We start from the raw sequence: 14,685 nt of genomic DNA on the forward strand, positions 1-14,685 counted from the left end.
AAACCCTTCTGTTTCTTTTTTATGAAATACTCTTTATGAGTACAGACCATAGGGTAATGCCAAAGATCACTGACTTCTAAAACTAGGTATATATTGTTCCTTGGGGCCATGGGATTGGTAACTTTAAACTTTCTCTCCCAAGGTGGAGGGTGAGAGGTGGTGGTTTTTAAAGTGGTACTAAGGGGGGCTGTGACTCAGGAAGCCACGGAAAACCCAGCCATGGGTTACATTTAGCACATCCGCCTTGGGTTGTCAATCCGAGGTAGTAGGTTTTAGTGCAAAAAAGAAACTGACAGATGAGAAAAGGTGGCTAGGGTAAGAGAGGTTGAGAAGAGGGGGGAATGGAAGCAAAACAATTCACACAATCCATCATTCCTATTCAACAACGCCTTTACAGAGCACTTCTCCCTGTGTGACCTTGAGCATCCCAAACTGCTCAAGGCGTTCTGTTTCTGTGACCTCACACATCTACCCAAGATGACTGTGAGGAATGCTAGCACATCATGTGTAAAAGTGCTTGCAAGTGAAGTTGCACTTCATTGAAAGGTCAGGTCCCAGAGCCATCACAGAAGAGAAAACCGAGTTACACACCAACCGTGAGTTCCAGAGCCTTGGACCTCCAAGGACCAGAAACAATGTCTTTTGTTTTCATTTTGTATTTAGGCCGTGGCCTCCTTTTCTCTGAGGTTATGGAGATAAACGGCAAATTTGAAGGGGATGCAGTGAAAAGCCACAGAGTACAATAGACAGCTTTTGATTTTACTTTCTTCCCCTCCAAGTGTATAAAGCTGAGCTGGTATAATTAAGCATGTCTGTGATGTGGTGCTACTGTAACAAATAAATAATATTCTATACATTTGAGGCTTTCTCTACAACTTGAGATTTAAGTAGACCACGCCATTCACATTTTCTAACTTGCGGGTTATATAGTAGTGCTTCCCAAACTTACTTTGCACACAAATCTCCAGGGTATCTTGTTAAAACACAAATTTTGATCTGGCACCTGGGATGGGGCCAGAGAATTTACATTTCTAACTAGCTTCCAGATGATGTTGACACTACTGGTCCAAGGACCACACTTTTAGTAGCAAGGAGCTATAAAGACATAAGGTTTGAAGTGGAAACAGATCAACAGACTAGTATTAGAGGCGGATGATTTCCCTCCAACAGTTCTGAAGATGCAGAATTTTGTATTCAATCCTCGACACCCATGATGATGGGAAGCTGAGAGCTTTTACTTCCTCCTACTAGAGAGGTCGGTCATTTTACAAGAAGAAAGGGAATTCCCAGTCTCTTACCATTCTTGGTTGGATCGTACTGGGCACAGCCCACTGCGAGCTTCTCCAGCTGAGCACAGCACCTCCACCTCCCATCCATCCAGAAGTTAGGATGATACATGGGTACCAAACTGTTATTGTTCCTTGTTTCTGAAAGAGATTGGCACCAGCAGAAGAGTTATTTCAGGTTATTCTATCAAGGACAACCAACTTCTCAACTCCTTGAGATTGGACCCTGCTGTGTGAGCCTGAGTGAATAGTACCTGGAATAGTCACAAAAATAGCCTTTTGCCCAAGCATGTACATTTATGGAAGAGTATGTGTTGGATGTGGTCATCATCAGGTCTGGGTTCTTGTCTGACCTGGGGTTAATTGTGTGTCCCTAGATTGGGCAACACCCTCATCTGAGCCTCATTTTCCCCACGGTGCAATGAGATTCTTAGACTGGATTAGTGGGCCCCACAGAAGTGCCCAAGGGGCAATGGGAAGACTGAGCGGGAGGGATTCCTGCCCCTTCATCTCTCCCCCCTTCAACCACAGGAATTTTGCTTTTATCCCTTCTAGATTTGTGGCTTTAAAGTTAGATTTTGGCAAGATTAAAAAAAAAAAAGAGGTTCTCCTGCTGAAAGAAAAAAGAAATATAAAAAGTGGAGAACTCGATAGACCATCTCAAATGCTCCTTCCAGCTTTAATATCCTGTGAGTAAACCCCTACGCAGAGGGAGAATGGCCAATGAACATAGTTGGGGTCCTTTTGATAACTTTTTACTCAGTGTTTATTCTGAGCCTCATGACTTGAGAATATTCTCCAGCTTACGCAGCGCTTGTCTGTTCATATCCTATTTGAGACAACAAACTTGGAAGAAGATAAGAATTGTATTTTTATTCTCATTTTCAGATAGAGGCATCACGGCTCTCAAGATTCCAAATGGCTTGCTTATTCTTAGTCCTAATAGCTACTTAGAGACAGATTAATATCTGAACCCACTTCTCCTGCAAACCCAGGGCTTCAGGCTAAGTAACAGGATTACTAATTGAGTTCTTTCTTTGCGTTTCATTCTAAGTGTCTGCCATGTCTTAACTCATTTATTTCTTACAATAACCCTGTGTCTGATTATTACAAGTCAGAATTTGTAGATGTAGAAATGAAGACACTGGAAGGTCAGGGAACTTGCCCAAGGTCACATACTAATAATTGGCAGAGCTGGGATTTTCACCTTAGCAGACTGGCTGCACATGTCACGTATACCCAAACGCTGTGCTGGTTCTAATTATGCTGCCAGCAAGGTGAGCCTTAAGAAATACCATTCCTGATGATCTGAAAGCTTTTAAAGTTAGCTAACATTTATGGGGTGCCAGCGATGGGCCAGGCTAGTTCCGAGGGCTTTGCTCACAGCAGTTCTGGAGGCAGGTACTATTATTATCATTCCCTCCTCCTTTCCTTTTTTATAGATGGGGAAACTGAAGCACAGAGCAGCTGAGGCAGTTGCCTACGCACACATGGCTAGTAAGTGGCAGAGCCAGGATTCAAACTCAGGTCATCTAACTCAAGGGCCCATCCTCTTATTATTCCCACTAGACCAGGAGTTGGCAAACTTTTTCTTAAAGGGCCAGATGGTCAATATTTTAGGTTTTGTTCAGCAGCAGGCAAAATCGATATATTATGGAGGTACTTCTATAATCCTTTAACATACGACCATTTAAAAATACAAAAAAATTCCTTAGCTTGGAGCTTTATAAAAACAGGTGGTAGACTGGATTTGTTCGACCCTACATGGTACTGATTGTTGCCTCTTGGGCCCAGGGTGAAAAGTTGGGATCCAACACCAACACCAAAAGTGAGAAATATTTGACCGTCAGCTGTCCTTGATCTTACTACGGAGTCCAAGCCTGCTAGAGGATCAAGGGATCTCAGGGACCGATTTGCATAGGGGAGTTATTACCTTCTTTAAGGGCCAGAACCCAGCGTTGCCGGCTCTCACGGTCTGGAGCAAACACATACAGGAGGTAATTGTCATGCACAACCTGGAGGTACACAGAGTCCAAGATGAGCAGTGTGCCCAGAGAGCAGGATGATTGATAGCAGGCCCATCTAGCTTACTGGGTCAAGAGTGGGCCCTCAGGTGTTTGTCATCATAAAGGCAAACATCTGGGCAATTAGGGGACTGGTGTCCTTTTTATCCAAATATTTGAATTCACACAGGGTGAATCTCCACAGCTCAGACTACTTGTCTGAGATTCCATGTTGCCGGTAAGCAATTGCTAAATTAAAATAGCTGGAGAAAAAGCTCTCCATGTGACAGCATATTTATTTATCATACTAATTTAAAAAAAAATGTTTATTTATTTATTTTTGAGAAAGAGAGAGAACACAAGAAGGGGACAGGCAGAGACAGAGAACGAGAAGGAGACACAGAGTCTGAAGCAGGCCCCAGGCTCCAAGCTGTCAGTTCAGAGCCCAACATAGGACTGGAAACCACAAACTGTGAGATCATGATCTGAGTCAATGTCAGATGCTTAACCCACTCAGCCACCCAGGAGCCCCTCTCATATTAATTTTTAAGTGATTAACAAAATCTTTCTGTCATATGAAAGAGTAAGATATTAGATGAAAAAAATTACAATTGAGACTTTAAAATCTTCTTATTTTGAAATAATATAAGACACCCAAGAAGTTCCAAAAATAGTACAGGATCCCTGTGTTCTTTTCACCCACCTCTCCCTAATGATTATGGAACCATAGCGCAGTTTCCAAACCAGGAAGTTGACATTGGTCCAAAATGATTAACTAAACTATAGATCTTCTTTGAAATTCACCAGCTTTTTCTCACGAACTCATTTTTAATTGGAATTTTAATGACAGGAAAATACATGTTATTCACTTTAATTACTAAATATTTCAATTCACAGAGGTCAACTTTCTAGTAGGAAAAGAATCCTTTTCTATATCACATTAAAAATGCGATATTTACCCCTCAAATTGGCAAAGAGGAACCGTACCCTAGAATGTACAAAGAGATATCCACTCCTTCAGAGTCATAGATGCCAAGAGTGATGCCAAATTTGGACAATGTCATGACCTAAAGACCAGAGATAACCTTTACCAAGTCTGTCCAGTAGAACTGCTTGCAATGATGAAAACATTCTATAATCTGTGCTATCCAGCACATAGCTATTGAACATGTGAAATGTTCATCCATTCAGTGGGCTTAGTGTGACTCAGGAACTGAATTTTCAATATTGGTTAATTTAATTTACATCTAAATATTAAACATACACCTGTAGCTAGTGGCTACTGTAAGTAAATGGTATTAGGCTTAAGAGTATTAGGCCTGGGGCCTTTGATATTTTTTTCTTTGCTCTAGGGGCAGAGAATTGGGACTTTTGTTGAGGCAGGGAAGACATGAGAGAAAGAGAAATGAGGAATTACACATTTTCAAAATTTTGTGATTTGAGGAATGAGTGAATCAATAATTGAAGGAACACAGTAGCTTTCTTCTGGTTTAGTCTAAGACCTAACTATAGATCAGAGTCATCCCTGGTCTACCTTCTATTACAATGACTGAGACTTTCAACCATCATGCGAGGAATGGGAAACTAGCAATCTCAGGCATAGTGGACTTACCTGAAATGGATATTTATAGTGGCATGGGATACTAATGTCACTTTTCACAATCTCAACGCATTTGATTCGGGAGAGTTCAATGGAGCCCTTCAATGTGCGCTTTTTCTGTGGGGAAAAAAAGCACATTCCATTTAAAGAAGAGAGAAGACCATATTTTTGTCCAGGTTGGTTGTAGAAATCCACTACTCTATAGATAGGATCCGTTAGCTTTGTAAACTAATCCCCCATGTATCCAGAAGTTACTTCTTGGCCCTTAGTGCCTAAGAGAGACACTCTGAGCCAACTCCTGGGAGAAACTGCCCTGTTAATTGTCTCTAGTGGGGTCACTGATTTTAACTCATTGAGCAAAGGCACCTTATATCTCAGTGACCTTGTGACAAACAGCGGCATTTGTAGAACTTGTAGCTGGGGTGGGTAGTGCAGTATAGGAAACCAACTATACATGTGCCTGTTTTCTCTGTTTTGTGCCTTATTAGCACAGTAGTTGAATTCAGGCATGTCCTGCATGGTGATGTATACTTTCAGTGGCACCTTTCTTTTCTACGTATGGATTCTCCAGGTCCCTTTTATTTATTCACAATCCCACAATGACACTTCTGTAGGACATTTCTGACTCTGCTCTATAACTACCTCTTCTTCACAGCCCCATCATCTGGTCCCATGTCTCATTTCCTTGGAAGTTTGCTAGATTTCTTTCCTTGGTAATTAATTTACATTATGGTCATGCGACAGTCATGACTTATAATGATGCTATAAACATGTTACTCAATTCTAAGGGTCCTTGTACTTGGAAAGTGGTTTCCAGGGGATGTTACCCAATGGGACAGATTCTATTGTGAACTATCAGGCTCCAAGGAAGGCTAGTTAGGGAAAAGTTTTTGTGGAGCAGAAGCTTTTCTCAAGTGCCTGGAATTAGGCTTCCATTGAGAATAGAATTTAATTCAGATATGGAACTGTTGCAAAATACTTTGTTATACCTTATCTTTTAGAAAAAGGTAAAAAATGGTGGTGAATTGGGCAAAAGTTGGAAAGGGCTAGGTTCAAAGTTAAGTTCTGTTTTCTTCTTTATTTTCTGTCTGGATGATCTATCCATTGATGTAAGTCGGATGCTAAGGTCCCCAACTATTATTGTATTACTGTCAATTTCTCTCTTTATGTCTATTAACAACTGCTTTATGTATTTAGGTGCTCCAATGTTGAATACATAGATATTTACAATTGTTATATTCACTCATTGTTGGTTCCTTTATCATTGTGTAATGTCCTGCTTTGTCTCTTGTTACCATTTTTGTTTTAAAGTCTTATTTTGACTAATGTAAGTATTGCTACCCCGGAATTTTGCGTATGTGCATGTCCATTTGCATAGGATATTTTTTTCCATTCCTTCACCTTCAGTCTTTATGTGTCTTTGGTTTTGAAGTGAGTGTTGTAGGCAGCGTACAGATGAGTTTTATTTTTTTATCCATTCTGTCCCCCTATGTCTTGATTGGAGCATTTAGACCATTTATATTTAAGTTATTATTGATAGGTATGTACTTATTGCCATCTTGTTACTTGTTTTCTAGTTGTTTTTGTAGTCCTTCTCTGCAAAGTTGGCTCAGCCTCTAACTAGCAATGTGACCTTGGACAACACATCTCACCTTCCTGTACTTCAATTTTTACATCTACTAAGTGAGGATAGTAATGCCTACCTTGTAAAGATTATTTGGGGAATAAAATGGGTGTATGTAAACAAATTGTTTGGCTTATAATAGGTGCCCTCGATAAAGGGTACTCTCCCAACTAAAGAGGTTAAGGAAATCGTAACTATGGTAAGAGAGTCATGACATCGTAAAATTCTCCAGAAGAGAGCTCAGTCTGTACTTCCTAATTTTTGATACCCAGCCTGTTTGCTGGCCTTTGCTTTAGCAGCTAAGGCACAGAAGTGAGATTAAAAAAAAAGTCAAGAGGTGAAAAGTATCCTTTATCAAATACAAGGAGGCTTTGTGGTGCTTCTTTTTAAATTTTCTTTCTAAAAAATACTTAATTCTTCAAGTATAAAACTTATCTGTGTAAAATAGTATGGAAGTATGTTAAGAAAGTATTTATAGTCTCATATTATTCCACTCTTCTCCACAACCTTGAGGTACCCAAGTTTAACCATTTGGAATGCATTTGTCTTTCCCACACACATTTATAGGATATATACAAACAAAAACAAGCATCTGATTCACATAGTGGTCTACAGCTTGCTTTTGTAACCTAAGGATGTATTAAAAGGTCAGTTTTCCCTTAAAAACCTCTGAAAACATGTGTCCTTTGGGCTCAAAATATCTTCTCATTTAGAGTCTTCCACAGCCAGAAATACATGCCTTGGTCCTGCCCATAATCATAGTTGTTGGCGATGGTTAATCTGTTTTTCAAAAACAGAAGAGCACAAGGGAGTTACCTTTTCAACAACCTTCTGTTGCTATGGGTAAACAGGGAGGCTCAGTTTTGAGGTTATCTTGTTTTTTGACCTTTATTGCATTGTTTCCTTAGTAGTATATATAATAAAATGCAACAAAAAGCTCATGGCAGTAATATGACAACTCTGTTTGCAGACATGTTTGTCCTTGGAACCCACTAAGTCCTGTGCTCCCTGAAGAGAAACCAGGACATCTATCACCGAATCTTTAAGGTATAGCGACAAGCCTACAACAGATGCTCAGTCAGAATGATATGAACAAAGGGCACCACTTTGAAACACAATTTAAACAATCTCAGTCAGGTATAAGGCTAATGCATTTATCTACTCAGGAAATATTTACTGGGGAGCCAGCTACAAACTAGGTGCTGTTCTGAGAGCAGGAAATAGATGAACTTGGTAGACTATGTAAAGGAGCTCCCAGTCTTGTTGAGAAGGCAGGCAATGAAACAAGTGCTATAAAGAGAATGGAACAGGTTGAGGTGACCAACTTGTGGACAGGGGAGGCCTGTCTGGAGAGAGGACATTTGAGAAAAGATCAAACAGTTGAAAAAGGATCCAGACATGAAGTCTGGTGGGGAGGGTGGTGGTAAGTACCCTATGTAAAGTTCACAACAAGAGCAAAAGTCCCAGGGTAGCAAAGTTTTGGATATGTAAGGGTTGTTGCTAGCCTGGGATCATCATAACCAGGGTATAAAGTGGAGGTAAGTATTAACCAGAGTTGTGAGTAGGGATAAAAGTTCTGTGTGCGAGTACTAAAGCAGTGTTGCCTAATAATAGCAGAATGTGAACCATACGTGTAACTTAAAGTTTTCTAGTAGCACATTAAAAGAAAGCAAAAAAAGAAACCATGAAATTAATTTTAAGAACATATTCTGTTTGCCTCATTATATCTAAAATATTCGTTCGATGTGTAATCAACATAAAAAAAATTAATGAGCTACATTACTTTTTTGCTAAGTCCTTGAAATCGTGTATTATACAAGACATCTCAATTTGGACTCGCCACATTTCAAGTGCTCAGTGGCCACACACGGCTCTGGCCCCATTATCGGACAGTGCAGCTTCAAGATACCCAAGAAAGTGTTCTCCTCTAACCTTACATTATATCCTTTGATCTCTTAATATTCATTGACTTTAAATAAGGATTTTAAGAGGCATTGTGTTTTAACAGCCTGTCAGGTAAGCTGACCGTCAGGTCAGGTTTATTCTTCAGTAGGAATGGATTTCCCATTTCACCATCAAAACTCACTCTTCATCCTAAATGGCTGCCCTGAGGTCAGTTGTCCTCAAATCTCTCAAGATCGGATATGTGAAAAACAAGAGACCGGCTGTGCATCCCCCCCAGCTGGGTCCTGGGGAGTAGCTGGTCCATGAGCTAAACACAGTTTCATCTCTGAGAAATGGTGATTGCCTGTAATCATCCCAAACAACTGTGCTATTTCTGAAAAAATTCCAGGGTAACCCTTCCAAGGAAACCACATAAGAGCCATCAGGAAAAGAAAGACACCAAGTAAAACCTGCCCTCATTCTTGTCATTCCATCTATATCACTTGGGGTGAAAGTCACAGGACCTTACTTGGCTTGGTCTTTTTTCTCAGCCATGTTCAAAGCTACAGTGTCCTCATATTCCAAAGCTTCTCCCTGGACACCTGACGTGTGTCAAACAGAATCCAACAAGATGCTGGTGCCCACATATTTGCACAAAGGCAAGCTTGTGCCAGCAGCTTTTATATCCCCTTTCTTTTTATGTTAATATATTGTATAAAATAGAATTTTAGATTGTGAGTTTCAAAGAGAGAGGCAGGGAACAAAACCAAAAGAAAGGTCAATTAACATTTTTGAGCACTTCTTATACCTCGGGCACTCAACAGGCCAGAGCCAATTTAATCCCATGATCCTGCAAAGTATCATTGCCCCACCTTGCATGTGAGGAAATTGAGGTTGAGAGAGGCCAAGTCTCTTACTAAGCAGGAGGGCAGGATACAAGCCCAAGCCTAGGACCCCAGAGCCTGAGTGCTTAACTAATGTGTTTCATGGCTCTTGCTCTTCCCCCAACTTCCCACAGGAGATTTTCGTTCTCCAAACTCCCCACAGGGAACAATCAATTGCACGATCGATGCACCAAGCTGTGACCCAGCAGACATTTGTCTGTGCCCTATTTGGTTGTGCAATGCTTATGCTGGATTTGAGAGGGAGAACACATTCTCTGCTTCCTCAGAATAATTCCCTCCACTTCACTCCTATAACAGTGGCTCCTTGGCTGTTTGGCTAGTCCAGCAGGTACGACTGTGAGACGCGATGTGTCTGATACCTAAGAGTATCTGAAAAACAGCAGAACTTCAGCTTTCTGCTTTGGAGAGGCAGAATGGGCGACGACTGGAACTTTCAGGTCCGGTAGACCTGCATCTGCCTGACCAGCTGTGCAATCTGAGGCAAGTATCTCAACTTCTCAATTGCCTTGTTGTTTTTAAAGTGAGAATAATAATCGTCCCTGAATCATTGGGCTAACTTAGAGGACTTATAAAAAAGCCACATAAACCTACTAGCAAAATAAACTTCATTCACATAACAAACCAATCACTCAAGTTAAGTTACCCGCTTTCCTTTCCTTTGCTTCCCCCCAAAATAAGACCTTGTTCTCTTGTGTCTACATTTTGGGAGTGATTTTCTTTTGGGCAAATATGGAACCAGGAGCCACCATTTGGGAAGGGCAACATTAATTTTTAACTGACGACACTGGTGATTTTGACATTTTGGAGTCATTTAATTTGCAAATTATCTGTAAAATCAAATTACTTGCAAAATGAAAAGGGGCCTGTTTCCTGGTCTCCCGACCGTGTTGCATTTCCTCTTCCAGGGCTTTTGCTTTCTGCTTTTCTTCAAACTCGCCTGTCAAAACCTTCCTCAAATGGTCATTCTCCAAAGGTTTAACTCACTGATAGATTAAAAGTTGGCTTGTTTCAGAGGAGTTTGGATTAGGACAGATATTAGAAACTGAGGCCAGGAAGGAGCTTTGATAATTGAATTTTGGGCATTAGGGGAGAGAATATTTTTCAAAGGGGGGAGTGAGACATCTAAGACTTTCCCGGATCACACTGTAAAAGTAGCCACATACTGCCTTTATCAGAGTTTCTTTATGATTAGAAAGTCTTACTGGTGATGATTTGAACAAGGCATTTCAAATATTTTGCTCAATGCCTCTTCCAGAGTGTAGTATATTGTACAAATGTGAAATGGCGCAATGACATCATTGAAATTAAAATTGTGTCATGTGAGATGAAACTTAAGTCACTGATTTGAGGGTTATTCCCCTGTGCCTCCCCCACAGCAGAATGCCAGTTCTAAACTTGACTTGAAGGGTCTTCCTGAGTTTTAGTTTCATCCTCTCTGCAACACATGCTCAAGGTAACCCCTGAATTTGCTCCCAGTTTCCCAGCTCAGCTTTCTGTCTTTTATGACAAAGGGTACCTTGTCTCTGCAGGGGAGAAGAGCAGAGATTCAGAACTCACAAACGCCACGGTTTGAAATCTCTGCGGTGACAAGTAACATAGGGCAAACTTGGCTTAGTTCTTTGGGCTTAGTTCTTTTAGTTCTTAAGGTGTAATGAGATTGTTGACAGCTGCCTCTCAGGGTTACTGTGACCTGAGCTGTGGAAAGGTACCCAGCATGTTGCCTAATACCCAATAAAGATGTGATCATTAGTATCTCAATGGAAAACACCAGTTTCTTCTAAAACACTAGTGCAATTTGTGATTCGCTGTTGCTGGCTCCTCTCCCCTCCCCACCCCCATCCCAACCTGTCTTCATCTGGACCTACCTCCATGAATCTTTGCAATTCTGGGAGAATCTGAAATTAAGGGAGCATATTTTGAGGCTCCTGGGCTGACTTAAAGTTAGGAAACTCTGATCCATCCCACACCAGCCTTCTTTCCTTTCCTCTTTTCTGTAACACCTTTTAGTCATAGCTAAACCAGAGTCAACTGGCTTTCCTCACCTCAGCTTTTCACAGTGTGGTTTTTAATGAGGCTGGTTGTGCTGTGGGGAAAACACTCTAGCTACCCTTAAAGTCGTCCATCTTGTTCGTAGTATATCACCCTGACTCTCCAAGAGAAAAACAAAAGTGAGGCTTTTACCCTAAAAGGGAAGAAAAAGCAAGAAGAGAGAAGAAAGAAAGAAAGAAAGAAAGAGAAAGAAAGAAAGAAAATGGACTATACTCTTGTACAATTTCCAGAGGGAAATTTGGGATCTTTCTTAAAAGTATGAGTGGACTTTCTCACAAGAGACTGTTAAGAGCAAATACTTGTGGGAACAGTTCTGGTGTTTGGCAGTAGGAAGAGAGCTTTCTTTCAACCTCATATCTTTCTATACTCTTTCACTTTTGTACCACGAACTTGTATTTATTATATTTAAAAACAGTTAATTGAAATATAAACAAATGTGTTTTCCTTATAGGATTTATCCTATAGGAACATTTGTTCAAAATATATCAAGGTGTAGGGAGAAGGAATTCACAACAGCCTTATTTATTTCAATAAAAAAAACCTAGAGAACCTTAAATATTCATCCATAGACAAATGGTTAAATTAGTTATGGTTCATCCATCCTGTAGCCGTTAACAAAGAGGTCTACATGGAGGAACAAAAATGTATACATTAACTGAAAAAAGCAGGTGCAGAGCAAAAGATGGAGCCTCACTGCATTTTTGGAAAGAGAAATAATAAAATGCATAATAGTAAATGCAAAACTCAAATAATACAAGAAGGAACCCTGCTAACACTGGCTCTCCCTCGTGGGTGGCACTGTAGCCGACTTTGACAGGGTAAGTGTGATGTTTCGGTAATATTTGAAGTTGTTGCAGGGAGCATGTAAATTTACTAAGCAGAAAAGTGAAAATAATATTTTAAAGCAGTCAGAAATTTAAAAACACCACCCTGTACTACAACTTTGCAGATTTCTGTGGGAGAGGGCTGAGGGGTACACATCGAATGCTGGGTGTGCAAAATGATGCAGCTTTTTGCCCTTGTAGCCTCCTGACCCCATTAGCAGTCAGTGGCAGCCAGGCAGCCCCTGTCACCTGCTCTTCTTTCTTCTTTATCCATGGAGGTTCAAGTTCACGACGGGTCCTCTTATCTTCTTCTTTTTTTTTTTTTAATTTTTTTTTAACGTTTGTTTATTTTTGAGACAGAGAGAAACAAAGCATGAACGGGGGAGGTCAGAGAGAGGGAGACACAGAATCTGAAACAGGCTCCAGGCTCTGAGCTGCCAGCACAGAGCCCGACGCAGGGCTCGAACTCACGGACCGCGAGATCATGACCTGAGCCGAAGTCGGCCGCCCAACCGACTAAGCCACCCAGGCGCCCCTCTCATCTTCTTCTTGGGTGATAACCATTTTCTTCATAGATTCCATATGCTTTTATGTGGGTATATTTATTTTAGAAGTAAAGCAATACTTCAGGAATAATTTCTAGGTCTCGTTTATGTTAGATAAAGATATAGTGGTCCTAGTCTTTCAAAAGCATTTTTGTTTAAATTTGTTTTCAAAAGTGAGCAGAGAAAAGGACTTATATAGAAACCAAGAGCAAGAAGTGGGTGCTGAAGTAAATCTTCAAGGTTCTCTGCACATTTTGTCTCTGTTCTGTGAATGCTTTTTCAAAACCCTCCTTCTTTCCAGAATAGGCCATTTGAGATTTCTAATGAATTTGAAACTATATTTTTTTATATGCCTTTCAAACATTGGAGAGTCAGTAGCCAAAGCATATAAATTAATAACAACCTCACTACGTTTCAGAAAATAACCCTAGCACAGAGGTGATGATCAACGAATATTTGTTAATTGGTTGATTGAAGGAACAGCAGGTTAGACTAAGTGTGCAGCAGAAAGTGTTGTGTGTGAACCCTATGACAAAACTCTTGATAGGATTGATTTGAATAAGATTTCCAGAATGATTGGCAGGTGGATGCAAATCTCTTGACAATGAAAAGATAGGTCAAAACCAGTCTGCACAAAGGGCTGAGCTAATAAAGAGCTCCTACAAATTATTAAGGAAAATATTAACAACATTATGAAGAAATGGGAAAAGGAATATAAATTGTTCTTAAATATAGGAAAAAAGGCTCAAACTTACTATGAAAACAGAAATGCAAATAATTGATACCGAGATACCATTTTTTAAACCTGTCAGACTTGCAAAGATCAAAACGTATGGTAATGGTGTTGGTGAGGTTTTGATAAAGCAAGCATCTCACATGTGGCCCTGGGGAATGTTCATTGGCACAACCTCTACGGAGAATAATTTGGTCATGTTCAATGAGATAACAGATGCAAATATCCTTTGACATAGCAATTCTACTTCTGGAAATGTTATCTATAGACCAAGGTTTCCCAACCTTGGCACTATTAACAACATAGGCTGGATAATCCTTTGTTGTGAGTTTGTCCTGTGCCTTGTAGAAGGCTTAGCAGCATGCTGGACTCTACCCAAAAATGTCAGTAGCACTCCCCTCCTTAGTTATGAAAATGAAAAAATTTCCAGGCATTGCCAAAGATGGGCAAAATCACCTGTTACAGACATACTGAAAGTGACATAAAGATGAGGTTATTCATTCCTTGTCATTTGCAATGACAAAAAAAAAAATTGGAAACAGACTGAATGTCCATCATTAAGGTAACTTTTTATCCATTCAGTGAAATATTATGCATCCACAAAAAAGAATGAAGAAGCTCTTTGCATATAGGTATGGTTTGATCTTCAAGAAGTATTGCTAACCAACCAAAAGAAAAGCTAAGAAGTATGTCACATAGAGTATGCTACTGTTGCATAAAAAGGAGGACAAGAAGAATACTGATTTGTGTTTACATATGCATGCATAAAGTATCATTGGAAGAACTGATAGGAAATTGATTATATTGGTTGCTTTCAGGCACTGAAGCGCTGTGGCTTAGGATAAAGGTGGGAGTTGGCCATTTCATAACATTTTGTAACTGTTTTTTTAAAAAATGTATGTGAATGTATTATCTATTCATGAATTTTTTTTAAAAGTTAGTCTATATTTTGCAGAAGATGACCTGAAAAAGTGGCTACTAATAAAGAGACCTGAAGTCCAACAGGCACACAGGCAAGGGGGCAAGAGTTCATTCCACCAGCAGTTCTGTTTTGTGCATTAATATTAATTTGCAACACAGATGAAAGCAAAGTGAACAGCACTAACCTAATGTCATTGAGATTTATAAAGAATTAGAATAACTTTCTCTGGAGTTCAGAGAAATTTGGAGGTCAGACAGCTTGTGATTGCAGGCTCACTTGCCCCTGACTCACAGCTTTCTAGGTAGAGCAG

The 14,685-nt window shown here is 40.1% G+C and overlaps 1 protein-coding gene across 1 annotated transcript in view; it reads right to left on the reverse strand.

The window, feature by feature from the left end:
• The window catches only part of ITK (IL2 inducible T cell kinase), a 59,390-nt gene that overhangs the window by 34,390 nt on the left and 10,315 nt on the right, over nt 1–14,685 (reverse strand). Inside the window, exons 2-4 of the mRNA XM_042948371.1 lie at nt 4,902–5,006; nt 3,220–3,301; nt 1,299–1,427 (exon numbers count right to left, since the gene is read on the reverse strand). Coding sequence (XP_042804305.1) covers nt 1,299–1,427; nt 3,220–3,301; nt 4,902–5,006 — 316 coding nt within the window. The remainder of the gene's footprint in view (nt 1–1,298; nt 1,428–3,219; nt 3,302–4,901; nt 5,007–14,685) is intronic.

The sequence above is a fragment of the Panthera leo genome, chromosome A1 (genome assembly GCF_018350215.1).
Source record: "Panthera leo isolate Ple1 chromosome A1, P.leo_Ple1_pat1.1, whole genome shotgun sequence".
NCBI lineage: Eukaryota > Metazoa > Chordata > Mammalia > Carnivora > Felidae > Panthera > Panthera leo.